This window comes from Megalobrama amblycephala, linkage group LG19 (genome assembly GCF_018812025.1).
Source record: "Megalobrama amblycephala isolate DHTTF-2021 linkage group LG19, ASM1881202v1, whole genome shotgun sequence".
Classification (NCBI taxonomy): Eukaryota; Metazoa; Chordata; class Actinopteri; order Cypriniformes; family Xenocyprididae; genus Megalobrama; species Megalobrama amblycephala.
In genome coordinates, this window is record NC_063062.1 from 29581144 (window position 1) to 29608409 (window position 27266).

Below are 27266 nucleotides of genomic sequence, written 5' to 3' on the forward strand. Positions count from 1 at the left end.
GCGTGCGTGGTTTTCAGTGACTGTGACAGTGTTTCTGTGACTGTACAAACCATGTGCATTTGTGGCAACAGATGCGATTAGCTGTCTGCTAAGCCATAAAATTCTAACACAGTTGGAATTTTAGTGAACTAGCTACTGCAAGAAATTACATCTTCTGATGGCCTTGTTGTCGATACTCTGAGGCTTTGAATGTTTTCCATGTGACATGCACACCCACATGTTGGGGTTACTTAAATTTTGCCATTCTGCCGTAGCAGCACAGTGTAAAGGGTGGGGAGCAAACATGAATAAAAAATGCTTAAAAACATAATGTCCATACAAAAATAAAAGACAGAAACACATACATTCTTCAAAACCGAATTTAATTGCAGATATTTAGGAAAATGAACTTGTCAAGGACTGACCAAGCTGAACAAAGATTTAGTTTTTAGCTATGATGCGTTTGATCCAGTCAGTGTAGCGACACACCTCAGCATAAACCCCAGGAAAGCCTGGCTGAGCACAGCCTTCGCCCCAGGAAACAACACCTTTTAGTTTACCGTTGCACACTACAGGACCACCAGAATCCCCCTGAGAAGAAAATTGGAAAATGAAAAGGACAAATTTGTGTTTTAAATCCATATAAAGAGGAAGACTAAGTGACATACCTGACACGTGTCTTTGCCTCCCTCCATGAATCCAGCGCAGAACATGTTTTTAGTTATTTTCGTGCCATATGCACACTTACACTGTGTCTTTGAGAGTACAGGCAACTTCAAACACTGCAGGACAGAAGCAGAGCCAACTGGAAAAACAATATGAACAGCACTACAACTCGTGATCTTTTACATATTACTGAATGCATGTTTTTATGTCTGACAATATTATATTAAAGTTTAAGAAGATTTTCATTACTCGACCATCTCACCTCTAGTTTTGCCCCATCCAGAAACCAAGCACTGCTCTCCTGCAGAAGTGCAGTTGGTTGTCAGAGGGATTGGCTTTACATACTTGTTGAAGATGGCAGGCTTTCTCAGCTTGATCAGCATGATATCATTGTTAAGAGTTTGATCGTCATATTTCGGGTAACGAAATACCTTCTCTACCCCGATCTGCTGCTCTGTGGCTTCATTAACAGACTTTTTGTGCTTTCCCAGGTGGACAATGAGACGTGAAAATCTATTTTACAAGGAACACATATTTTACTAATGCAGTGTTTATCAGAATATTGACTACCTACATATTAGGTCTGTAGATAGTCTCAAATGCATAGCCTTAGAGACTGGTTATGCCAAGAAAATTACAGATAATAAAAGTTCTGCATTAGTATGGTATGGTAAATGAATAAAAATGTGTTGATTATTTCTTGAAGCCAGAAAAGAGTCATATTTAAATGCTGTACACAAATGTAAATTTTTTCAAAACAAAAATATTCAAAAACTAGAGCTGAATGCCAGTGGTTGGTAGACTAATGAACTTTCATCTTTATTAAAGTTTTTATTTTTTAGTGTACAGATTTAGAAATGGAAAACAATAACAATCTGTTGCTAATTGAATATTTTAAGACTTAAATAGGGAGGTTATTTACTCACGCAAAGTCGCAGTGAGCAGCAGACATAACCCATCTTTCCTTAATCAAAGATCCTCCACATTCATAACACTCATCAGTAAGGTACACTTGCCAAGGTTGAGAGTGGGGCGGACATTCATAACCTCCAATGATTTTATCACCTGTGCTGCAAACTTCATTAAAAAATGAATTGTTCTTTTATTAATGTTATTTATAATACATGTGTTAGATTAAAAGTGTAGACATAAACTAAAAATTATCATAAATAATGACTAATAAGAGAGATCTACATACCCACAGCCACAGCCAGCAAAGTGAACACAACAGTCTTCATTGCAGTGGAGGAGAGAAGGACTGCTCACAGCTTTAGAGCACTTCTGCAAAGTTCAAGACTAGCATTCATGCTTTTAAGCGATTGTTTTAACACACCTACAAAACCTACAGAACAACCAATAAGATCACAACAAATGATTCGGAAGTAACAATGAGCATGTGAGATGACAGTTCTTATTCAGTTTTCCATAGGCATAAAAAAAAACAATGAGTTGGAAGGAAGCATTGACTTTTTTACAGTATAAAGATTACATAAAAAGAGCCTTTTTTGCTTTTTGAGTGACACAAAATTTAATACTGTGAAGACTTTTTATTGTTTTTGTTTTTTTGTACAGTATTATACAGTTTATTGTTTACTTAAAGCTTCAATCAATACAAGAGGAAAAAATAGAAATAAAATAAACTAACCAATATTCTCACTAAGTGATATGAAAATGACTAGGCCATTAATAGCTAGCTTAAAGCAGTGATTAATGTTAGCGTCCGATATTAATGCTTACTAAACCAAGTCCTCTCAGATAACTGTTTGTCTAAAATACACCACTAACCAGGAACACAAGGGTCCACAGGAAAATGAGCCAAATCATGCAATTCGGTGATTAAACCAACAAAAATCATCACACTGTTGAAAAATTGTACAATCAGAGGCATTTGATTTACAGTGCTTGACTGTTACTCTTGAGCTTAATTCCTATGTTAACATAAGGGTGTCCTAAGTTTGTCACCCATGGCTTTTCCATTTTTCCAATATAAAGTGTCAATAAAAAAGAAAATATGGGGCTCCTGTTTTAGTTAAAATCATTCCAGACAATTTATCTGAAATTGTGAGACTGAGATGTGAGCAAAATTCCAGTAGTCTGTACCAATGCCAGTCAAATTTCACGATTCTCTGTACCAATTTCAGTACCATAGCTGTTGTAAAAACTGTTGTAACTATTTTGTTGTATTTTCTTAATTTAACTATTTAAAAATTAAATATATTAAATAAATGTAATTAGTTTATTTTAATGCAATTAATGATTATAGTAAATAATACATTAAAACATTAGCATGCAACCTTCAAATATTGTTCAGTTAAATAAACATTGCATTAATAAATTAACTGAAAAGTTATTAATAAAATGAAAATAAGATTTTTTTTTTGTCTCGTCCGTTGTCAAACATCACAGTTCCAGTCCAGTCTCTCATTTTAATACAGTTGTCACTCTCGAAACTTTGTGTGCGCTTTGCAGAATGAAAAATAAACCTTTATTCAAATTATGAATGGGCTAAATACAGAAAGCGAGCAAAGAGCGAAGCCTTTATAATCAATGAAGCTGATATCACTTTAGTTCAGCTGCAGCACAAGCTCACCGACTGAGTTAAAAGTCCTGTTATAATAAAAAAATCTGTCTGTGTTGTACAATGAATCTCTTATTTACTTCGTCATTATGCTTTGTTGGTTATAAATAAGAGATTGGTCGTTGCATTCACGTGCTAAACAAAAAAGTCTGTGATTGGCTACAATGCTACAAAAACACGTTGTAAACAGAACCGTTTAAGGGTCTTCACAGCGCGCTCACACAAATACACATGGGAGCATTTGAAAGCAGCGCCAGATATTCAATACTATCGGTACTGCAGAAAGACTGGTACTGTTACGTTTTTAAAATTTAAGTATTGACTTTCTTTTCATTCATTTCTACAGTAATGTATTAGCTAAAAGATATGCTTGAATTGTATAAAAAGCACTAGAAGAAAAAGAAAAAAAAACCTCACCTTACAGCTACAATTTTAGCATATAGTCATAATCTCTTTTGTGACTGAAACTGAAGTGTGTGTTCAGTTTACTCATCCATTGCAACAAAACCACCCTCAACCTGTGGGAAAACATTTGGCCTCTTCCCCTTGATCTTCCCCAATCTCTTCCCCTTGATCTGGGTTTGTGGAGACTGTTTTGTAATTTGGTGGTAGAGTTTAGAGAATTAAAGAAAGAAGTGGAAATGTTTGTCACTGTTACACACGTCTGGTTTCCTTGTGGGGACTCGTCATAGACATAATGGTTTGGTAACACTTTAGAATACTGTTCAGTCATTAATGAATAACTACACAGGAACAAATGAGTAATACATTATTAACACTCTAGTAACTACTCTTAACTATCAAAAAACTCTGATTAATGAATTAGTAAGTAAGTAATAGTGCTCAGTTGAAGGTGATTGTTCACTATTAACTAATCAGTAACTACTCTTTTTATACCTCCCAGAGATCTAAGAACTACTAAACTACTAAATACATTAATTATGAATGTGAATAATGCATAATGTATAATTAGTTCTAAAGTAAAGGTCATGGTAACACACTAGTAATGATTCAACTATTACCAAAACCTTCAGAAGGAATTACTAATTATTTGGCTCAGTGCCCAGACAACAACATAGTGTGGCCCAGATCCGGCCCACATCTGGTACATGTTTTTAAACATTTGAGGTTTTTGTATGTTTTAGTACTAAGGCCACATACATACTGCAGCTAAATTCGGTTGTCAGTTCACCTTTTAGTGCTTAATCGTGTTCTGTACTGTAGCGAATTAACTCAAAGGGGAAATAGTAATAATTATTCATAACTCAATATGATTATTAATTATGATTAATTATGAATATGTAAATCTGTTAATCGGATTAACTGGATATAGCTACATTAAGCTTAATATTACAATTAATTAACCTGTTGTCCAGTGAACACTCAGTATCGATTGTTTATTAATTCTGAGAAATGTTCATTTCCAGGTTATGGAAAAATAACATTCTTATTGTACCGTGCTACTTAGAGCATGTAGTCAGGATCTAAATCACTTAAGAGGCAATTTATTAGCAGACGGAGTCAGAACCAAACTTTTTATCTAGTTTAGTCTTTATTAACTAACTCACAAACACATAACTAAACTAACAAGCACATAACATAACATACACAAAGGTCACACACATACGTAGGTCAGAATGAGTAATGATAGAGTTGAACCGGAAGAGGTACTGTTACTAGAGCTAAAGGAAAAATTCAAAGAAAATCTGGAAAGGAATCATCAGTTTCTTCAGCAATAGCAAAGGTAAGTTTTACAAATCAATACTAAATCGCTGTTTAGTGTTAAAATGTACGATACTTGCAAGATGCCTTTAGGCTGAGGAGATCTGCAGGTTGAGGAGAGATCTTGATGATTTCGGTTGAAGTTGTTGCCAGTTTTCTATGTTGGATGTTGAGCACATGGCTGGTTTGTAGGGAGAGGCCTGCAGCAAGGAGGTCCGTTCAGTCGTCCAGAAGCAAGGAAAGGAGATGGAGTGGCATTGTTCTCTAGCTTTTAACCTCTGGTAAAAGTCCAACCTCTTAAAGTTGATGTAGCCAATGAAGGTGTTGTATTTCCGTGCGACAACACACCTCCTGTCAGGGCTTTTATGACCAAGAAAGATTAACAAGCTGAGTTTTTGAACAAGAACTATTAAAGATCCTTGCAATACTGATGTGTTGCACAGGTATGGACATATAACATAAATTACCAAATAGGAATCGAAAGTTGGAGTCTGTAGATACCAAACATGCTACCCGTGTGATTTCAGATAACTATACATTGCAGCTCTGGAATATTAATACCAAAATAGTTCAAAAGAGAAAATGAATACATAGAATAGAGCCTATAAAAGGAAAGTCATGAGATGGGAAGCTTGGATACGTTTATACATTTCCCAAGTGAATACATAGGATTAAGAGAGTTTATTTGTCACTACAACATTCTTTCTGATCGTAAAAGTACCATGTATCTGTAACAGGACACCTAGTTCTGCCTGTGTGTTTTAGCTACATTTGGGAGGTTGGTTGCAGTTTTAGGGGGATGGGTTCACAGAACTTTGATAGAGTGAGTTTATGGGTAATTCATTAAATATAATGAATAATTGTGTGCCTGATTGGTCCAGACGCTACAGTACACACACAGTTCAGTAAAATACGGGAGTGACAACCACATTCTACAACCGTATTGACTCCCGAAAAATACAGGCATTGACAACCGCATTTACAGAAATTCTACACAGTGTGCAGTGTATATTTCTTCTGAAGGATTTGGTAATACAGTCATTACTAGTGTCTTACCATGATCTTCACTTTAGAATTAATTATACATTATGCATTATTCACATTAATTATGAACCTGTATATAGTAGTGTGCATAAAGATAAAAATGCTTTGGTGGAATCCGGCTTTTCCCGTAGATGGTCTTTTTCCTCACTAGAGAAGCGCTCAGTTTTTCCACTTGCAAATTCCGCCATGTAAATAGCGAATCCGCATTGGCGCGCACACAACTGGCTTTTAAAGGGAATGGGAGATGAGACTCTGACTCATTGCACGTTATGCCCAAAACACACCTATTACTCATTAAGAGAATGGGGACAACCCTTTTAGACCGTGCACCGGGCACACCGATCATTTTTCCTGTCCTTAAACTAGCAAAAGTGGATCCGTACACGCCCTAAGCACACTTGCGCTGTGCGCTTTAGACCATGCGCTTAGATCGTTAAAATAGGGCCCATTGGGTTTTCATGTTTTATGGGGACTTTCCATAGAGATAATGATTTTTATGCTGTACAAACTGTATATTCTGTCTCTTAACTTTATACCTACCCCTATACCTACCCCTAAACCTACCCGACATAAGTCAAATCACCTTTATTTACAGTGGGTTTGGAAAGTATTCAGACCCCCTTAAATTTTTCACTCTTTGTTATATTGCAGTCATTTGCTAAAATCATTTAAGTTCATTTTTTTCCTCATTAATGTACACACAGCACCCCATATTGACAGAAAAACACAGAATTATTAAAAAAGAAAAACTGAAATATCACATGGTCCTAAGTATTCAGACCCTTTGCTCAGTATTTAGTAGAAGCACCCTTTTGATCTAATACAGCCATGAGTCTTTTTGGGAAAGATGCAACATGTTTTTCACACCTGGATTTGGGGATCCTCTGCCATTCCTCCTTGCAGATCCTCTCCAGTTCTGTCAGGTTGGATGGTAAACTTTGGTGGACAGCCATTTTTAGGTCTCTCCAGAGATGCTCAATTGGGTTTAAGTCAGGGCTCTGGCTGGGCCATTCAAGAACAGTCACAGAGTTGTTGTGAAGCCACTCCTTCGTTATTTTAGCTGTGTGCTTAGGGTCATTGTCTTGTTGGAAGGTAAACCTTCAGCCCAGTCTGAGGTCCTGAGCACTCTGGAGAAGGTTTTCGTCCAGGATATCCCTGTACTTGGCGGCATTCATCTTTCCCTCGATTGCAACCAGTCGTCCTGTCCCTGCAGCTGAAAAACACCCCCACAGCATGATGCTGCCACCACCATGCTTCACTGTTGGGACTGTATTGGACAGGTGATGAGCAGTGCCTGGTTTTCTCCACACATACCACTTAGAATTAAGGCCAAAATGTTTTATCTTGGTCTCATCAGACCAGAGAATCTTATTTCTCACCATCTTAGCAAACTCCATGCGGGCTTTCATGTGTCTTGCACTGAGGAGAGGCTTCCGTCGGGCCACTCTGCCATAAAGCCCCGATTGGTGGAGGGTTGCAGTGATGGTTGACTTTCTACAACTTTCTCCCATCTCCCGACTGCATCTCTGGAGCTCAGCCACAGTGATCTTAGGGCTCTTCTCCCCCAATAGCTCAGTTTGGCCAGACGGCCAGCTCTAGGAAGGGTTTTGGTTGTCCCAAACGTCTTCCATTTAAGGATTATGGAGGCCAAGTATTTATGAATAAAACACTGCATTAATTAATCTTTAAAAAGTGATTGAATGTTTCAAATTAATATAATTTTAAATAAACTAGAACATGTTGTCCTGTAGCTGCCCAAATGTATTTAATTGTGATCACTATTTTAAAAAATAAAGTAAACAAAACTGATTGTCAATTTATCCAGAATTATGCAGTTCTAATTCGAAGGTGAATGTCTTTTCATCTGTGTTTTGTACCTGAGTGTGATATGCTGCCATTGCTAATATTTGCTGTATCTGGTGCGCTATAGCAGGACTCGTGGCTGGGAGAGTTAAACAGATTAAACCTTCCGATTAATGCCGTGTTTCATCATTTAGAGGTACTTCCTCGCTTGCACAAAATGTCTTTACCACATGTATTGCATTTGGCAATGCTGTCATCTTTTTTCACAAAGTTTAACCAAACTTTTGAATGCTTGCTGCTGTCATGCTGAATGTAATGAGCTGTGCATGTGGGTTGTTGATGACACAGTATTTTCACTGTCACACAAATGAATATAATTAGTATTGTCATCATTTAAAATGTAAGTAAAATGTTTAGTAAATGGTTATTCATTTCTTTGTTTTACATGGACCTGTTGTTAAAAAAACTACTTTATTAGATTTTTTTTTTTTAATTTGATTTAATAAAATTTTTAAATCTTGATACATTTTGCCACTGAAACATCCTATTGTTATGGAAGTATACTCGGGACACAGAGAATATATGCCATCCATAGACCATCCATGCCAACCATCTCGCATCCAAGGAGTCAATCCATGCTGGTAATGTCATATATGTCAAAATACCTCTCTCGGCAAGTATTCTCTCGGTTAAGTCATACGTGAACAGTGAACACACCGGATGCGTGTCAGTTATTCGGTCCTTGCGTTCCTTCTTAAAGTGACAGCAGCCTAATATTCTTGCTGTTGTCTGTGTCATTAATGTTAGTAAAAAAAAAAAGAAAGAATGTGAGAAGGACAGCTTTTAGGATAAGTGTGTCGCATAAAGTCTGAGTACCAAGCAACATCTCCAGGTGCTCCCTTGAGAACCAGACCAAAAAAGTTATGTGCACCCCTGTATATATGAATAAATTTTCACTAGGGTATTTAAATTGTTAATTTTGAACAAAAACAGTACATAGTGTACCTTTTAAATGTTTTGTATTGTAATTAAAAAGAAAACATTCAGATAGTGATGAATTCATTTATTTGACTTGAACAGCTTTAGACATTAGTATATCACTCCATGAAATTGCATTGATGAACACATGAAATAATTACAGCTACAGGAACTACAAACTCTCTGGTTGTTCAGAAAAGAGACATTCCCCCCAAAAAACCTCAATCTGCCATCTGAACATGTTGAAGGAGAAGCAATCATATGAGATGTTGAACAGATCTGCATTACTACAGCAACTATCAATGTCTGTATAAGCTGTCTTTATACAAGCATGAGAGCAGGTTGATCATGACAGTACAATGAGCATCAGCCTGTGGACTGGCTGCTGTATTGTGGATGTAATTTATTACAAACCATCTAGAACTCAGAGCTGAGGAAAGACTGAAGCAGGGCTGTTGGATCAAGTGAAAAGATTTTAAGATGTGCAAATTAATGTTTTAAGAGGCATTTGTGAATGTATAACTAAATAATGTTTCCAGGAATATTATGGGTTTATAGTTCACAAATGTAAATAAAGCAAATGAATAGAATATTAAACTTGACAGAGAAACAAACAGTTTACAATGACATGTCATCCATTCAGAGGTAAGGCTTTATCTAAAATGTGACAGTAAATAGAACCATGTACAAACACGTCAACATTCAATGATTTTTTTACATTTTCATTTCTTTGTGTTCCAGTACAATTCTATCATTTTCCATTTGAAGTGATATGCATTTTTTATCAAATTGCATTTGCAAATCTTCCACATTTATTTGTGTTCCATAAGAACTGAACAAATAACACAATAATAAAAAAAGAGAGCAAAGGTCACATACACACAATGGTCCCATGGTCATAAAACTTCTGAATGATTCTGTGCACTGATGCTGAATGCGATTTCTGAACTCAGTACAATGCAAAAACAATAACTGATCGCTGTTTTTTGTTGTTTTCCAGTAAAATACAACAACAAAAAATACTAAAATTTACTTGAAAAAAAAAAAAGACTTCTTTATAGATAATATGTTGAATTAAGCTTCTTTTTATTACCCCAATAGCATTTCACTAAATTTTAACAAATGCTTAAAATATATAGAACCTTTATGTATATGTACACACACGCACACACACTCACGCCTCCGTCCATTCTTGTGACATATGCATAACCACCACTTATCTCCATCAGAAAGCAGTCGAGACTGATAGAATGATACTGAAGCTCTGCGTGATACAGGAAGGACTGTAACTACAGTAAGGCCTGGCATGAAAAAGATCCCAGCGCACTACAGTGAAATGCCATCAGATTCTCTATTTAGATCCAAAGCTGTGTGTTGATGGCCAATAACACACTGAACTAGCATGGAAGATTTTAAAGCTGAAACCCATGCAGTACAGAGCAGAAACAAAGTATCAACATGCATCATTTTCTAACCCTATAATATAATATAATAGGGTGTGTGAATGTCTGTGTGTGTGTGTGTCGGTGATGGAAAGTGACTGCTTTAATTTCAGGAGTTACAGATCAAAACAAACAGCTTTCCAATAAAAGCTGCCTGACACATTCAAGATAATACTGATATTCTGCCATACATGAACACAAATGACAAACAAGCAAAACAAAACAACTGACAAAAAGAAATTTGTCCATATATATATAACTCATCCAACAGCACATGCCAGAAAAACAACAGCTGTTTTTAACGTTTAAAAATGTATAATACTGAAATAAATAACAGCAGGTTTTTGATAAACATCTTCATGTCTTGAGAGTCAGTAGTTTGGGGTTTCTTTATAGTTCTGTAAAAGATATCCAGTGTGCTTTTGTGCATACAAGACGCCTTTGTGAATCTCATGAAAAATAGCATTTTCTTATTTGTCTTATTTCACCCAAAAAGTCTATATAAAAAATGTATATATACTGACAAGTTTTTTTTTTTTTTTTTGCCTAATTAAGCTTATTTCTCCATCATATTCTCATTAATGTAATGTAAAATAATAATAAATAATGATATTTTTATTGTAAAGTACACAAGTAAGCATAGGTCATGACAGCATTTGTTGTACATCTGTGTCGAGATAGGATATTTCGTTACATTAAAGAGACAGTTCACCCAAATATAAAAATTCTGTCATCATTTACTCACCCCCAAGTTGTTCCAAACCTGTGTTCATTTATGTATTGTGCTGAACACAAAAGAAGATATTCTGAAGATTGTCGGCAACCAAACAGTTTCTGGTTCCCATTGACTTCCATAGTATTTTTTTTCCCCATACTATGGAAGTCATTGGGGACCAGAAACTGTTTGGTTGCCGACAATCTTCAAAATATCTTCTTTTGTGTTCAGCAGAAGAAAAAAAATCATACAGGTTTGGAACAACTTGAGTGTGAGTAAATGATGACAGAATTTTCATTTTTGGGTGAACCATCCCTTTAATACGATGTATGTAATTGTATTACATTCATTATATATAAACACTGCATTACAATAGTGAGAATTTTGGGGGAAAATATGCTTGTCATAAAAAATGCAACCATAACGATCCTAAAATTGGCTTCTAAAATTCTTTGTGTTATTTCTTCATGAGATTCACCCACACATAGAACGGTGGAGGGCCCAAACCATCTGAAACCTCATTAAACCTCATTCAGGAGTCTAGATCCCATCTGAACTAACTCTAGCTCTGATATAAACCTGTAAAACAAGGATCTCAGGCCCTTGATATGTACGATGCTGACAGAGCAGGTCAGTATGATGCAAACCCAAACAATCCCATCATGCACTGGGTCTGGTCTGGACCATCTCTTTGGAAATGATTCCTGAAGATCAGAGATGTAAACTTGAGGAAGCTCTTGAGGAAGAGATCGGCTCTGGGACTGTGTATGGATGCTAAGTTTTCTTTTCGCCAGTTACACCAGACATGACTACTTTTTAGCTAATCACCACACGCTACTAACAAATAATAATCTATGTTAATGAAGTCAGCTGAGCTCCAAGATAGAGTCTAAGTTATTTATCTGATATGGATGAGAGCAGAGGACTACAGTATGTTCCGCAACTGGATATCCATGTTAGCTAACATCTGAGAAAAAAAAAAATCTGATAGGGTAAAGCAATAAATAAAATATCCTAGCATCATACATTTTCATAGATATTTATATATGTATAAGATTATACAGCCCCGTGAACATATTCTGGTTGTGACAGTGGTCTGAAAAGGCATTAGTGTTAGAATGAGTTATTTTGACCTTCATTCTTCCTTCCGTAAAGTTCAATAAGTGAAACATCTTTGAAATATTCCAGGTGAATCTCACAAAAAAAACATATCCAGGTTCCACAATCAAAAGAAAATATTATGAGAATATATTTTCCATGAAGTAAATGAAGACAATTTTTAAAAAGCATTGTTCTGTGTTTTATTCACACTATTCTCAATGTTTCTCATTATAATACCGTTATTTACGTTTAATAACGTTTTTTATTGCATTTCATTGATTCCAATTATTCGATTCAGCATATGCCAGCAAATACTGTACAATGTGAATATTATTAGTTGTTTTCACATCACAATAACATTTTTTGCAATAAAGCAATGTGAATTTGGGGTGGAAGTGCTTAATTTTCATTAAAATAACATCAAAAATCTTAATAGTATAAAGATGGGCTTCAATTTCTTTAAGTAAAACAGTTTATGTCTTTCTTTTGATTTTGGGGTCATTTGAGATATGAACACACACTTTAAAGTTTTTCTGTGAGATTCACCCTTTTAAGGAATAAACAAAAGTGATGAAGAAGAGCAAAAAGAGGGATTGGTGACATGGTCTAAATTGCATTCTCTTTAAGTATGTGGCTTATTTACCTATCACAATTGATTTTTTTTTTTTATTAATATATTTTGGCTCCCTGTTCCTGCCATGTGATTGGCTGTGGTGAGGTGATTGACAGGTCTACACACGAGTGAGGAAGGCCAGATTGAGGCTGCCGGGGATCTGAATGGTTTCCAGGGCCAGAGAGGAGGGGTTAAAGGGGAAGGTCACGGGGTAGATGAGTTTGGTGTCCATCAGCAGCTGAGGCGACTCCTTTCGATCCCGTAAACGCGTCTGACAGAGGAAAGACTCATGTTGAAGCATTCACACACAATGAAAAAGATATAATGACTGAGTATAAGGTTAAATTTTTTTAAATATACCTGTATTGTTCTTATGAACAGTACTGACACTCGCTCTTCAAATGCATTGACAGGCGTATACAAGTTCAGCACCTTCACAATCTGGACAGAAAACAAGAAATGATGAGGAAGTGTGTGTGTGTGTGTGTCAGGATGTGTAAAGCAAAAAAATATGGGGAAAAAAATAAGGTGGTGTAAGAATATCCAAAACAAATGATGAGCATGACCAAACAAATCCAAAAGTAGGCCTCCAAAAAAGAGCAAAATAACATTTCAGTTATAGTCAACCATGTCCAAACAAAAAACTTGAAAAACTACAGAGAAATTTTTTTATGTAAATGCTTTTGCATTCTCTCACAAATGTTTTGCGTTCCCCTGAGAAACTTTGTGTTCGCTCGCAAAACCTTTGCTTTCCCTCGCAAAACTTTTGCGTTCCCCAAAGAAACTTTGTGTTTGCGAGCGAATGCAGTTTCTTGAGGGAACTCAAAAGCATTGAAATATATTTTTTCATACCATCTTATATTTCTTCCACCACCATGTCCCTTTAGGGGGACATTTAGTATAATCTGTGTTACTCTGATACACTACCATTCAAAAGTTTGGAAACATTACTATGTAAATGTTTTTGAAAGAAGTCTCTTATGCTCATCAAGCCTGCATTTATTTGATAAAAAATACAGAAAAAAATAGTAATATTGTGAAATATAATTACAATTTAAAATAATGGTTTTCTATTTTAATATAATTTAAAATATAATTTATTTCTGTAATGCAAAGCTGAATTTTCATCAGCCATTACTCCAGTCTTCAGTGTCACATAATCCTTCAGAAATCATTCTAATATGCTGATTTGATACTCAGTTATTATCAAAGTTGGAAATAGTTGTGTTGCTTAATATTTTTTGGAAACTGTGATACTTTTTTCAGGATTCACTGATGAATAAATAGTCAAAAAGAACAGCATTTATTCAAAATATAAATCTTTTCTTACAATATAAATCTTTACTATCACTTTTTTGTCAATTTAACACATCCTTACTGAAAAAAAGTATTAATTTCTTCCAAAAAAAGAGAAAGAAATACTGACCACACTTTGAACAGTAGTGTATATTGTTACAAAAGATTTAATTTAAATAAATGCTACTTTGCATCACAGACATAAATTATATTTTAAGGTATATTATAATAGAAAACCATTATTTTGAATTGTAATAATAGTATTTTTTCTGTATTTTTGACCAAATAAATGCAGGCTTGATGAGTAGAAGAGACTTCTTTCGAAAACATTAAAAATAGTAATGTTTCCAAACTTTTGAATGGTAGTGTATATGTTGTACAAAATCTGGCATTTGGTTTTTCCTATTTTGAAACATTACCACAGTAAAACAAACAAACAAACAAACAAACAAAAATAAAATAATAGATAAATAGATAAATAAATAAATAAATAAATGAATATATATCATATATATATATATATATATATATATATATATATATATATATATATATATATATATATATATATATATATATATATATATATATCAGTCGATTTAATCTTGATTTTTATCATATTGCATTTAAATAAACAAACAAACAAACAAAAACACAAATAGACAAGCAAACAAAGAAATAAATAAATACTGTTTTATCTATTAAAAAAAAAAAAAAATGGCCTCAACGGATACTACAATGTTTTGCAGATTGGGAACTGCTGCTATAAAAATGTGATCCTTGAATTTAGTGTAATGTGTATTATTTTTAAAAAGTAGTGAGTGACTAAGTGGATCACTTTGGGTTTTTTTTCCTGAAAAAACTATAAATTGTCCTTTTCAAATTATTAATACTGGCTACATCAAGATGATATGAAATCTACTAGCACAAAAGAAATGGCATACATCTATAAAATGAAATTAATGAAATGAATCAGGTGGGCTATAATGGATAAATCAGACCATGTTACCTGTGCCGTAGAGAGGGCGTTACACATGGAGCAGATGGCCTCTGCATCCTCATCGGTTTTCTTCTTGACCTGCAGCAGTTGTGCGGCCTGAATCAGCGGCTCCAGTGTCTCTTTTGCGCCGCATGTCATGAGGTTCTTATCTCTCAGCCACTCCTCCAACTGACTCACGTTATACCTGAATACAGACACACATAAACCAGAGACAATAAATTAAAATATGGCCAACAAACTGAATTTCTGAGCTAATCTTACATACACTACTTATATATTTAATGTAATCTACACCATCGTTCAAAAGCTTCTGGTCTGTAAAATTTTTTATGTTTTTGAAAGAAGTATGCTATTATGCTCACCATGGCTGCATTTATCATCAAAATACAGTAAAAAACAGTAATACTGTCAAATATTACAATTTAAAATAACTCTTTTTTTTTTTTTAAATGTATAAAATGAAATATTGTTATATATCCTAATTATTGTTAACATGTATTCATTACTTCCATTAGCCATTGTTTTTACCTTACATTAATTTGCTAAAAGTGACTAAATTAAACTGCCTAAATTACTACATTGTTTGCTAACTGAGTGATTATATGTACATTTTGAAATTACATAATTTGGATACAGTCAACTCTGATAACAGATCACTCTAAATTGTAATGTTGACATGCAATCCCTGTAAAGCTGTTTAAAATATGTATTTTGAAAAGCACTATACAAATAAATGTGAATTTTAGTGTTGAAATCATTCTAATATGATGATTTGGTGTACAAATATTTATTATTATTATTATCATCATCATTATTATCATAACTACAGAAAACAGTTGTGCTGCTTAATATTTTTGAGGAAACTGTGATACAGACTTTTTAGGGCTCTCAGCTGAATAGAAATTTTAAAAGAACAGCATTTTTGTGAAATTGAATTTTTTTTGTAACCATATAAAAGTCACATCTGATCAATACATCCTTGCTGAATACAAGTATTAATTTCTTTCAAAAAAATCTTACTGTATCCAAACTTATCAATGGAAGTGTACATCTCATATGAATACTTAATAATAGTGTGCAGCTTTATGAAATTTCTGCTAAAGTTTATGTGAAAGGTAATTATTATATTAATATTCAACAATTAAAATTTTAATTAAGATAAGAAATAATAAGAATAATAAGAAACAATTCAACATATATTTTATATTTATACTGTATTAATATTCTACATATCGTTTTAATTAAAGGGACACAAAAGAAGATATTTTGCAGAATATGGGTAACCAAACAGTTAATGGGCCGTATTGACTTGCATAGTATTTTTTATTTTTTTTCCCTCATACTATGCATGTCAATACGGCCCATAACTGTTTATTCTTCAAATATTCTTCAAAATATCTTCTTTTGTGTTGAGGTTGAGTAAATGATGACAATTTTCATTTTTGGGTGAACCATCCCTTTAACTTTTTAATTTGTGATTTAATTTTAATTATTATTTTAATATTTTTAAATAAAGCAGGCCACATTTTTCACTATGGTGTCAAGAATTATGCAGAATTACTGGCATTGATAAATTACTAATATTTACAATTCCAACCCTATTTGGGTGCCACTGTATATTTAATCTGGTCTGCATATATTTTTCACTGTTCTGCAACCATACAGAACTTATTTGCACGCACCTGATCTGCATGCCCTTGCTCCAGGAGCACATGTCTTTACGCAGCAGCAGGTTGTTGAGAGTGACGGCGCCGATGATGTAGAACTGCTGCTTGACCACCTGTTTGATGAGCTCCGGGTCGGTTCCGTGCTGACACATGATGGAGTGGAAGGTATTGAGCTGGCGGATGATGGAGTCCAACGTGTACGTCCCTTCGTCAGCAATACTGGACGTCCTCTTGCGGAGACCCGTGGGCTTCACCCCAGACACGCCCTGGATGGTTTCATGTTCCAGCATGCCAGAGACTGCCGAGAGCAGACAGAGGGATAAATACAGAGGGAGAGAGAAAGATAGATACAGATAGAAAGAAAGACACCCAAAAGGTCACATGCTCACCGATCATGGGCTGCAAGATGTTCTCCATACACTTGATGAGCTGTTGGTAGATCTGAATGGCCAGATCGCTCAAAACCTGCCGGTACTCAGCCAGGTCAAAGTTGGAGAGACAGTGATCGTTCTGTTTAGGGGTGTTATGCTTCATAAATTGCTGAAGAGAGAAGAAGAAGAAAGTGTTGATTCTGTTTGAGAAACACTGGACACAGAGAGAAACTGTGGCCACAAAAAAAATAGGTTGCCACTGGGACAATATACAGGATTCCCACATCTTTTGAACAATCGATTTACATTATTATTGTGTATTTTTAGGACCATTATGTTTTTTTTTTTTCTCATTACTGTAATGTATACTGTTTATTCAGGGTTTCTGCAGGCTTTATAAAGGTAAATTTAAGACTTTTTAAAGTCATTTTTAAGGGCAAGCAAAGAAAATTTAAGGAATAAATTGAAGGGAACACAATAAATCAATATGTTCTTTATATGTAAATGTCTACGGAGAAACACAATGAGCTGCATTAACAACACTTCAGTTTAAAAATACAACTTCCAACAGATATCCATTACTGTTTAATTCATTTTTACAAAAGAAGTAGCTTGAATCTCTCTGCTTACCACTAGAATATGGACATAACTTTTACTGTATCTTCTCATCATCACACTGTAAAAAAAGTGATGTTCTTCCTCAGAATTTTTGTAGTTTTTCACTTGTTTTCCAGTGAAAATGTCTAAAGATTCTTAAATCAATTACTGGAGATACAAAATGACATAAAAAAGTCTTGTTTTCTCTAAAACTGATCAAAATGAAGTGAATTTGACTAAAACAAGAACAAATATCTGCCAGTGGGCTCAGAAAAAAATCAACTTAATTCGGAACAAAAACTAAAAAAAAAAAAAAAAAATCACTTAATTTTGTTTAATTGTCAAGACTTAATTTTACATTTGCATCTCAAGTAAATGCATCTTTATCTATTGATTTAGATACTTTATCTGCTGGTTTAGATATTTGTATTTGTATAACAGGATAAAAATACTGAAAAAAATACTTTTTTCTTGTAATTGAACGACTTTTTTCTCTTAATTTAATGTCTTTATTCTCAACATTTTATCTCGACTTTTTTCTCGAAATTTAACGAGTTTTTTTCTCGAAATTTAACAACTTTAATCTCGAGATGGTTTTATTTTTTTATTATTGCTTGGCCCTAATCCTCTTCCGTAGAAATGTGACATGGACATGTTCTTGACATTTAATAATGAAATGTTTCTCATTAAATCAAAAAGCTTGAAAGTGAATTTGTCAAAAGCGTTGTAAATAAAAAAAATAATGTAAATAACTGAATCTTGTTTATACAAAATGAGATTCGGGGTTCCCAGAAAACCTGGAAATACCAGGGAATTTTAAAATTGTGGTTTTATGGGGAAAAACACATGAATAAATCCACATTTCTGTTGTGAATATAATAATAATAACAAAAAAACTCTATTAAAAGCTCTAAAATATTTCACCAGTTGGAAAAATCCTTTGTGATTGTAATCTCTATAAAATTATAAAAATGTGTCCAATAAAAGCTGGAGCTTAATAAACACAAACAGTGTCTGTTGACTGTGTTCACTAACAATTAACAGATATGTCTTCAGTCACTTGCGTTAATTCGGTTAAAAATAGCTACCAATGAATGGAATACATTTTTGGTCTCCATGTTTCTTGTATACAGCTCAAGTTGCTAAACTATTGTTATGGTTCACTGTAAACCTTCTAGAGTTTGAGAGTGACAATAAGTATAATATATATCCATGTGTGTCTGAGTATGAGCTCACATCATCGCCACTGTACTGTTTCAGGCAGTGTAGGAAACGACACGTGTTGGACAACCAGAAGGAAACAGTCTCAAAGTCGTCACCTCTTTTCTGTAGAAAAAGCAAAACAGTAATAGTTTGCAGTGATAATGGAAAACATTAAATGATTCTACTATTCTAAAAAGACAGTGTTAGCTGCAGTGTATTGAGACCTTGAGGATCTTCTTGATGCTGTTGATGACAGAGGTGAGTAGAGATCGGACTTTCTGGTCATCATTAACGTAGTCGGCATGTCGCAGACACATGAAGAGGATGTATGCTGGCAAACCTGGTATCAGGTTCACTGCCACACCACGAGGCTTCAGCTCTGACAAAAATCACACAGATCAGAGTTTTATTAAGGCCTTTTATTTTACTATGATTGTTAAATATTATTTTATTAAGGTTATTTTTATTAAGGTCTTTTGACACTTTTCTTAAAAAGAGGGTAGCATGGAATGGGACTGGGAATCATGTAAGATGGAATCGAATCGAATCTAAGTCTGGATGTAAATACTTTTACCCCCTGGTTTCACAGACAAGGCTTAAGCTTAGTCCCAGACTAAAATACATGTTTGAGCTGTTTTAACTGAAAGCAACTTGCATGGACATATCTTAAAATATAAGATATGTCAGTCCATGGCATGTTTATAAAACATGCCATGGACTGAAAACTGAAAATACTACTACTACTACTACTACTACTACTACTAATAATAATATAATTAATATATAAACTGAAAGATATAATGGAGAAATTGTATTTTTAAGTTTCATATAATTTGTCCATAAATGTATTAATTTACTAATGTATTTATTAAAGGTGCCCTAGAACCAGTTTTTACAAGATGTAATATAAGTCTAAGGTGTCCCCTGAATGTGTCTGTGAAGTTTCAGCTCAAAATACCCCATAGATTTTTTTTAATTCATTTTTTTAACTGCCTATTTTGGGGCATCATTAACTATGCACCGATTCAGGCTGCGGCCCCTTTAAATCACGCGCTCCCAGCTCTTGACTATAATACAGTGCGTTTACAAAGTTCACACGGCTAATATAACCCTCAAATGGATCTTTACAAGATGTTCGTCATGCATACTGCATGCATGCGTCGGATCATGCGAGTATAGTATTTATTTGGATGTTTACATATGATTCTGAATGAGTTTGATAGTGCTCTGTGGCTAAAGCTAACATTACACACTGTTGGAGAGATTTATAAAGAATGAAGTTGTGTTTATGCATTAATGCTCCCCAAAAAAGCATGTCTTAATCCATTTTGTGATTTACATGGCTGTGACAGTTGCTGGTAGGAGGAGGCACTGTAGAGAACAGAGAGCGTGTAGTACAAGCGAGAGAATATTCTCCACTTGTGTTCATTTATTTGGAATGACAGAGGCGTCACGTTATCCCAACATATGGTTTGCAAAACCATGTTATTTTTAATTTGCCACACCAGTGTGGTTAGTAGATCACCAGATTATTATCAGCTCTGCTTGTTTGCAACCCTATGATAATGTGTGCTGCTCTTGGTTGATTGCGTTGGACATAATGGAAATGATTTGGCTGTGTCTGTGTTCTTTAATTTGAGCATTGTCAGTAGATAACCTGCCAAACCTTCCACTCCCATCTGCACTTTTATGGGATTTTGCGGTCTATATGTGCTAATTTGCCCTGTTTAGTAAATCTTACCAAGTATGAGATTTTTGACCAGTTTGAGTTCATCCTCTTTCTTGTATTCCAGCATTCCCTGGAAATCTTTCTCCCTGCGTGGAATGTTTACTGGATGAACAGGCTCATCGGTCGTCTGTCCTGGAGACACGTCCATCTGCCCGCCTACAATACACAGACAAACATCCACACACACAAACATTAAGGCTCATATATATCATGTAGATTTAAGTTCCACCGATTTGACATGATTTCTGAACAGGGTCTCTAAACGCAGCCTGTGACACGTACCTTCCAGGTCATTGATCTTCTTTGCGAAGACTTTGAGCTGTTTCTTCAGCTTGCGGACAGTCTTGTCCTGTTTCTCCAGCTGCTCCATAAGATCCTGTCACCACAGAGACAAGACATCATCATCAGACAAGAAATCATCATCAGACAAATGTAGCAGCTCTACTGCAACTGAGTGTCTTTGGCAGCAGGGTGAAAAATAGGGTTTATTTTAGCGAATCTGGAAAAAGCAGGTCAAACGAGCATCTTTCAGTTCTGCAACAATCTGAAGATATCAGCTGTCTTTCATCTGTCCATGCAATTCATTAAACAGAGAGAAAAAACAGACAAATAGAAACAAAGATGGGTGAGTCTCACAATTTAATGTCACTTTTCACCCCACCCAAAAAAGGAAAAAAAAAAAAAAGAAAAATAAGAAAAAAATTATATTTTGCTAAAAGCATATTTTGAAAAATTTAATTAAATTTTTTATGATGGGGTGTCATTTTTGTGAGATTCACTTACAAGAGAGAAACATATTAAAATATATTATATATTAAAAAGAAAACATATTAAGAAGTGTGTTGATTCACACTGCTGTGGGTTAAACACACGGTTAGAGTTCAACGCAGCTCAGATTCTGTGCAACACACACTAGTGTCAGTTAGTGTTCAGAAACATGCCCACACACACACACAATCCTACATACAACCATCCTGCGTAACATGCTGATTCTGTAGGCTTTATACTCCTTTGGATCATCAGAGTGAAGCTCCTGTGAATGAAACATCTCCACATCAGATGAGCCCTTACACACCTGATTCAAGTGTACAGTACAGCACTGAAACCAAAATCACACTGCATGGTTTCATGAGTGAGTAAATCTGAAATCATTTAGAATTTAGAATCACATGAAAGAAAAGATTCACCAGTGTATATATCATGTATGTATGCTATATATGTATTTGGCGACACAGCTTACCCACTGACACATCCTACTCCACTCTCCCCTAAATGTGCTTTCAGCCTATAAAGCTTTCAGCCTAAGTTGAAATCTGCAGTCTAGCTAATAATTAAAGACCCCATAAAATGTTTTTTTAAAAAAAACGTTTTCTTTCCTGTGTTGATGTTCTTCCTATTGAAACAGAACACAGCCAACACTTGCTACCCCTATCCGGTGGCAGGTGATTAGGGGTAGGGAAATTCTTATTCTATAATAGTAATAATAATAATAAAAAATAGGATTTTGCAATTTTGTGATTGCAAAAATCAATGCAAATACAATCGATCGCCAAATTATTTGCAGCAGCTTGCATTTTTGCCTAATTTCTACTATTTTTTCCCACAAACAAGTTACCTGAGTGGGGAAGCAATTTTAGCAGTAACACTTTACTTCAATGGTCCACTTTAGACATTCTACTAACTATAAGTAACTGGTCCCACTTTATATTAAGTGGCCTTAACTACTATGTACTTGCATCAAAAACTAAGTACAATGTACTTATTGGGTTCATATTGAATTGCAAAACACTTTTGCTGCTATTGAGGTGGGGTACGGGTAAGGTTAGGGAAAACTTTGGTGGTATGGGTAGGTTTAAGGGTAGGGGTAAGGTGTAAGGGATGGGTCAACAGTGTAATTATAAATGTAATTACAGAAATTAATTACAGATGTAATTACATGCAGGTGTTTTTAAAATATAAGTACAATGTAAAAATATGTATGTACACAATAAGTGCATTGTATCAAATGATTAATTTAAATGTAAGTACACAGTAGTTAAGGCCACTTAATATAAAGTGGGTCCGTCTGTTCTACTTTCACTCTCAAAGGATTAGTAGAATAAGTAATGTCAACTTATTCTACTAACCCAAACCCTAACTCCAACCTAACAGTCTACTAATACTCTAAAAGGAGTTAGTAATTGTAATTGCAAAGTTATTTAGCTATTAGAATGTCTAAAGTGGACCATCAAAATAAAGTGTAACCATACTGGCTAATCAAATCCAATAAATTTGAGTCCTGACAAATTATGGTCACATGAAGCATCAACCAGAGTTGGTCAAAAAATGTACAGGTAATTGTGCTCTGGACCTCATTTACTAAACAAACTTACGACAGAAAACTGGACATACGGTTGTTTCCATGCAAAACTTGGCGTTTAGCAATATGAACGTGAGCAGTGGCTACGATCAAATCTCATGCCAGGTTTCAGCTTGTGTAAGTTTTTGAGTTGGAGTGAACTTGCGTGCAGCATTGTAAATCTGGTGGATAATTGTTATGAGAGCATTTTGACTGGAACAGAACATATGAAGCCTCATATTCATCAATTAAATATGAGTTGCCAATGGTAAAATATTGTATTGACAGCTTGTCATTTAGCCTATCCATAATATTAATAAAGTATTTACTTATATTAAATTAAAATTAAAATTAAAAACTTAGTGAGACATGAATAATCATCTAATTATATAATTAGGGGTTATATTTATTGGGAAACATCAGTCAGTTTAATATTCAAACCTCAGCTGTTGTTCGATTTACAACACCAAACTGACTTTTATTCTGCTTTTCAAGCTGCCAAATAACACTAGCTGGTTCGATTAAACTAGTGAGGTCAAAGCTTCAATCTTGAGGTCAGAGAAGTTCCTATTCTTGGCTGGGTTACGTTTCTCTATTTTGTAAACTTGCGAGGCTTCTAAACCGTGAATTTGTAGGGGCGTGACATTAATATGACGATTGTTTTCAGATGCCACATTTATCGACGTCCAATCTGTCATTAATGCTAATTACTTAAAATGAAAACATGAAATTACCAAAAATAAAAATTCTCTCATTTACCCATCCTCATGCCGCCCAAGATGCACATGACATTCTTTCTTCAGATGAATACAGATTTTTTTTTTTTTTTAGAAAAATATAGTTTAAAAAGCATATAGTATATAGTTTAAAAAGTTTAAATTACTAGTATTTTTCTCACACACCTACTGTTAATTTCAGAAGTCATTGATTCATCGACTAGGGTTGTATGGATTACCATCGTGTTCATTTTGTGTGGTTTTTGAAGCATCAACTTTTACGTGCATTATATTGACTCACAGAAACTGATTCTTTTTCTAAAAACTTGCATTTGTGGGTTTTGAGGGTTAGTAAATGATGAGAGAATTTTCATTTTTGGGTGGATTTTGGGTTATCACTTTAAAGACATAATAATTATTTGTGAGTTTCACTGGACCACAATTTTTGAGAACAGCTGCAACAAATTCAGTCATTTTGGGATGCAAAAATCCGAAAAAAAAAAGTTCTGTGAAATCCTGATGGCAGGGAAAAACATCTACACCCATGTGTCAAGACAATATATCTTAATTTAATGTTTTAAAATTAATTTTTTGCATTTCTCCTAAAGGTTAATTTTGTCAACTTTTAGGGGAACACTAGCATACAGATGAGCTGAAATCTAACATGCATGGACTAAACACCACAAAACTACATTTGTATCTCATGGGGTCTTTAACCTTCACCAGAAATTAAGAAAATAAACTGTTTTAGATTGTGTAGAGCTTTCTGCTGAGGGCTAACATTAATAAACTCATTCTGTATAGGGCAGGGTTCACAACCTTTTTATATACTGTCAGGAAAGTGTTTGTACTGACCAGGTTTTCGTTGGTGAGGCGCGTGATCTCGTGCTGTAGACTGGCCTCGATTCGAGCCTCTGGAGGAAGCTGTAGATTCTGAGCCAACAGCTGCTGCTGACGGTTATTCTCCTCTTTAACACTCTGCAACTCTCCACGCAAAACCTCCACCTCATTCTCATGAGACCGACGCTGAGCCTGCAACTGAGACTCCAACAACCTATACAGACAGAGAGAGAAATTGCCTTAGAGCTGAGCAAATAACGAGAAATACACTTATTTATTAGAGAAGCTTCTATTAGAGATTAGCTTCTGTTTTTCTTTCTTTTTTTTTTTTTTTGAGATCGAAGTGTTTAAGGAATAGTTCATCCAAAGATGAAAATGTTGTCATTATTTAGTTATACTCATATAATTTTAAACTTGCAAGAAGAAATTCTGAAGAATTTTTATGCAGAACAATGACAATGCACCATAAAATTAGTATATGAAATTTGTATGCTATATTTCCAGGTCATCTGAAGTCATATAATAGATAGCTTTGGTAGAGGATCAGATTGAAATTATGTCATTATTCGATGTTAAATTTTGTTTAAATTTTAAAATATTGTGCTGATCAGTGATATTTTAGTATCATTGAGATACTGTTATAGTTTTTAATATTTTGAATTGTTTTATTTATATATAATTTTGGTTAAAGATTTAGTAATTAGAGGGTTTTTTTTATATTTTTAATATGTTAAATATATAATTTTTATTTCAGTTTTAGTTATTTTAGTACATCACATTAAAAAAAATTTAAAAGAGAAATGACTTGGCCGAAATAAAGTTTTCAATTTTTTATATTTTATATTATTTCATTTCAAGTAATGATTTTTTTATGGTTTTAGTTTGAGGGGCCTTTTACACGGCACCATTTTCAACCAAAAACTGAAAAAGTTCTATTCGTTTTGGCCGTTCATTTACACTAAAATGGCGTTTTGGGAGCCTGAAAATGCAAACTGTATACAACAAAAATGCAAATTTGTGAAAATGTGACGTCATGCACATGCATATTACGTGTTCAGTCTATAGGTGTATAGTGTTTCTGTACAAGTGACAATGCCAACTACCGGCCTGGAAAGCATTATACAGAGTTTTTTGTTTTCGTGGATCTGCGTAAACAGAGATCAGTTTGACAACGCTGTCGTCTGTATGCAAAAACCTTTCAGTTTTTAGTACATCGCTGTCATGTAAACATACCCTAATAGTTAACTATAATAACTCTAATGCTGATGTGACACAGCAGGTCTGACAATACCAAAGACAAATGCCATAGATTTTCACATGTGCCATAACCGAAAGAGAAACACCTATTAGAATATGCAGAAAGAAGAATGAGTTCTGAGAGTGGAGGTGAAGATATTCAGTAAATAACGATATCCACCTGGTTCCCACACAAAGCTATTATATAACTTAAGAAGAATTAGAAATACTGCGCACAAGCTGTACAGACTAGTTTTATGGTACATTTGTGGGTTTTTGTCCTTTTTGGAACTTGACAGAGACGGTCATTATGAATTGTCAAAGATTTGGAAGAACATTCAGAACATGTTATGACATAAATAATGGCCAACTTTTAGTTTTTGAGTGAACCATTCCCAACTAAGGCTAGGAAACCTGTCCATTTTTTCTTGCAGTGCAGCAGTCAGCATTCAACTCTAGAATTCACTTTTATTATCTCTCTTTATGACAGTCGTAACTACATGCTGTTTTAAAATAAGAGTTTTGCAACCCAATCTAACTTTGGTTAGTCCAGTATTAACACTACAGAGAGTTTTTGAAACGATGAAGCACTACTCATACTGTATGTTAAGGAGAACAGTCTGCAGGCACTAGTGTTTAGGAAATTATAAACAGCACAATGTTAGATGATTATGTCTTTAAAATGCTGAGGGACCACAATCAGTCTAAAAGCGGAGGATGGAGAGATGAGAAAGCTGAACACTCAGGCTCTCACACATTTCAACATCTCTCTGCTCTTTAACCTGTTTGTTTCCTTTAACCCTTCATAAACCAACCACAGTTCTCCATCCTCATTCAGTTTATGGTAGTCAGGGAATGGGGATCTGATGGGGTGGAAAAAAGAAAGAAATGGTAAGAACGAAAAAAACAAGGACAAGCGAAAACAAAAAGTGGCAAACATTGATGTATAGGTTCTTAAAAAGGAATTGTTCACCCAATATAGAATATATAGGAACATATGTGAGAAATAAAACGTAATATAAGATTTGAGAGCTGCTTTATGGAGGAGGGAAAGATTTACAATGGATAATTAACATCTATTCATCACAGAGAACTATATTATGGCTTCCGTAAACATGGAATATAGAGTGTGTGTCGTGAGTTTAGAGTTACCAGAATATTCTTTAAAAGAGGGGTTCTCTAACTTTTCCACCTAAAACCCTAAAGGGAAACTACCTCACAACAATTACACAGTTTTAAATAATGTAAATGTCATCCTTAGTTTATATACCTTATATATCTTGAAAATGACTTACTTTTACCAATCCAAAATTTTCTCAATATTATTTGTGCATAACACTTACATGTACATTTTTGTACGTTTGCATATAAGCTTAAACACACAATATGACGGTAGTGACAGCATCTAAAATGAAGTTTTTTTTAGAAGGTGAGTAAATGGTCACAGATTTTTTTATTTTTGGGTGAACTATTCCTTTAAGGGTCTCTGGTTTGGATGATTATTAATAAATATTACGCTGAGTGGATGACAGATATTTAGTAAAAAAAAAAAAATGAAGTAAAACAGCATGAAATGTATTTAAATATAACAGAGTAAATGATGAAGATAAAATAAGAAGGCTATAAGTGTAA

The 27266-nt window shown here is 34.5% G+C and overlaps 2 protein-coding genes across 17 annotated transcripts in view; both read right to left on the reverse strand.

Annotated features, from left to right (window-relative positions):
• Positions 1-345: 345 nt before the first annotated feature.
• Positions 346-3719, reverse strand: LOC125254689 (trypsin-2-like). Its single transcript, XM_048169426.1, has 6 exons — positions 3641-3719; positions 1844-1987; positions 1572-1722; positions 908-1158; positions 648-784; positions 346-570 (listed from the first exon to the last, which is right to left on the reverse strand). The coding sequence occupies exons 2-6, from the start codon at positions 1881-1883 to the stop codon at positions 421-423; spliced, it is 729 nt and encodes a 242-aa protein (XP_048025383.1). The 5' UTR covers positions 1884-1987; positions 3641-3719; the 3' UTR covers positions 346-420.
• Positions 3720-8840: 5121 nt separating this feature from the next.
• The window catches only part of myo5aa (myosin VAa), a 104842-nt gene continuing 86416 nt past the window's right edge, over positions 8841-27266 (reverse strand). For 7 of the 16 annotated variants that reach the window (XM_048167854.1, XM_048167851.1, XM_048167858.1 and 4 more), the window contains 12 exons: positions 26417-26497; positions 24414-24612; positions 21472-21537; positions 20787-20880; positions 20517-20660; positions 19000-19154; positions 18809-18898; positions 16994-17144; positions 16620-16902; positions 14947-15121; positions 13002-13082; positions 8841-12912 (listed from right to left, as the gene is read on the reverse strand). In XM_048167854.1, coding sequence (XP_048023811.1) covers positions 12760-12912; positions 13002-13082; positions 14947-15121; positions 16620-16902; positions 16994-17144; positions 18809-18898; positions 19000-19154; positions 20517-20660; positions 20787-20880; positions 21472-21537; positions 24414-24612; positions 26417-26497 — 1672 coding nt within the window. In that variant the 3' untranslated portion in view covers positions 8841-12759. The remainder of the gene's footprint in view (positions 12913-13001; positions 13083-14946; positions 15122-16619; positions 16903-16993; positions 17145-18808; positions 18899-18999; positions 19155-20516; positions 20661-20786; positions 20881-21471; positions 21538-24413; positions 24613-26416; positions 26498-27266) is intronic. The other 9 variants (XM_048167859.1, XM_048167864.1, XM_048167863.1 and 6 more) reach the window with 5 other exon arrangements.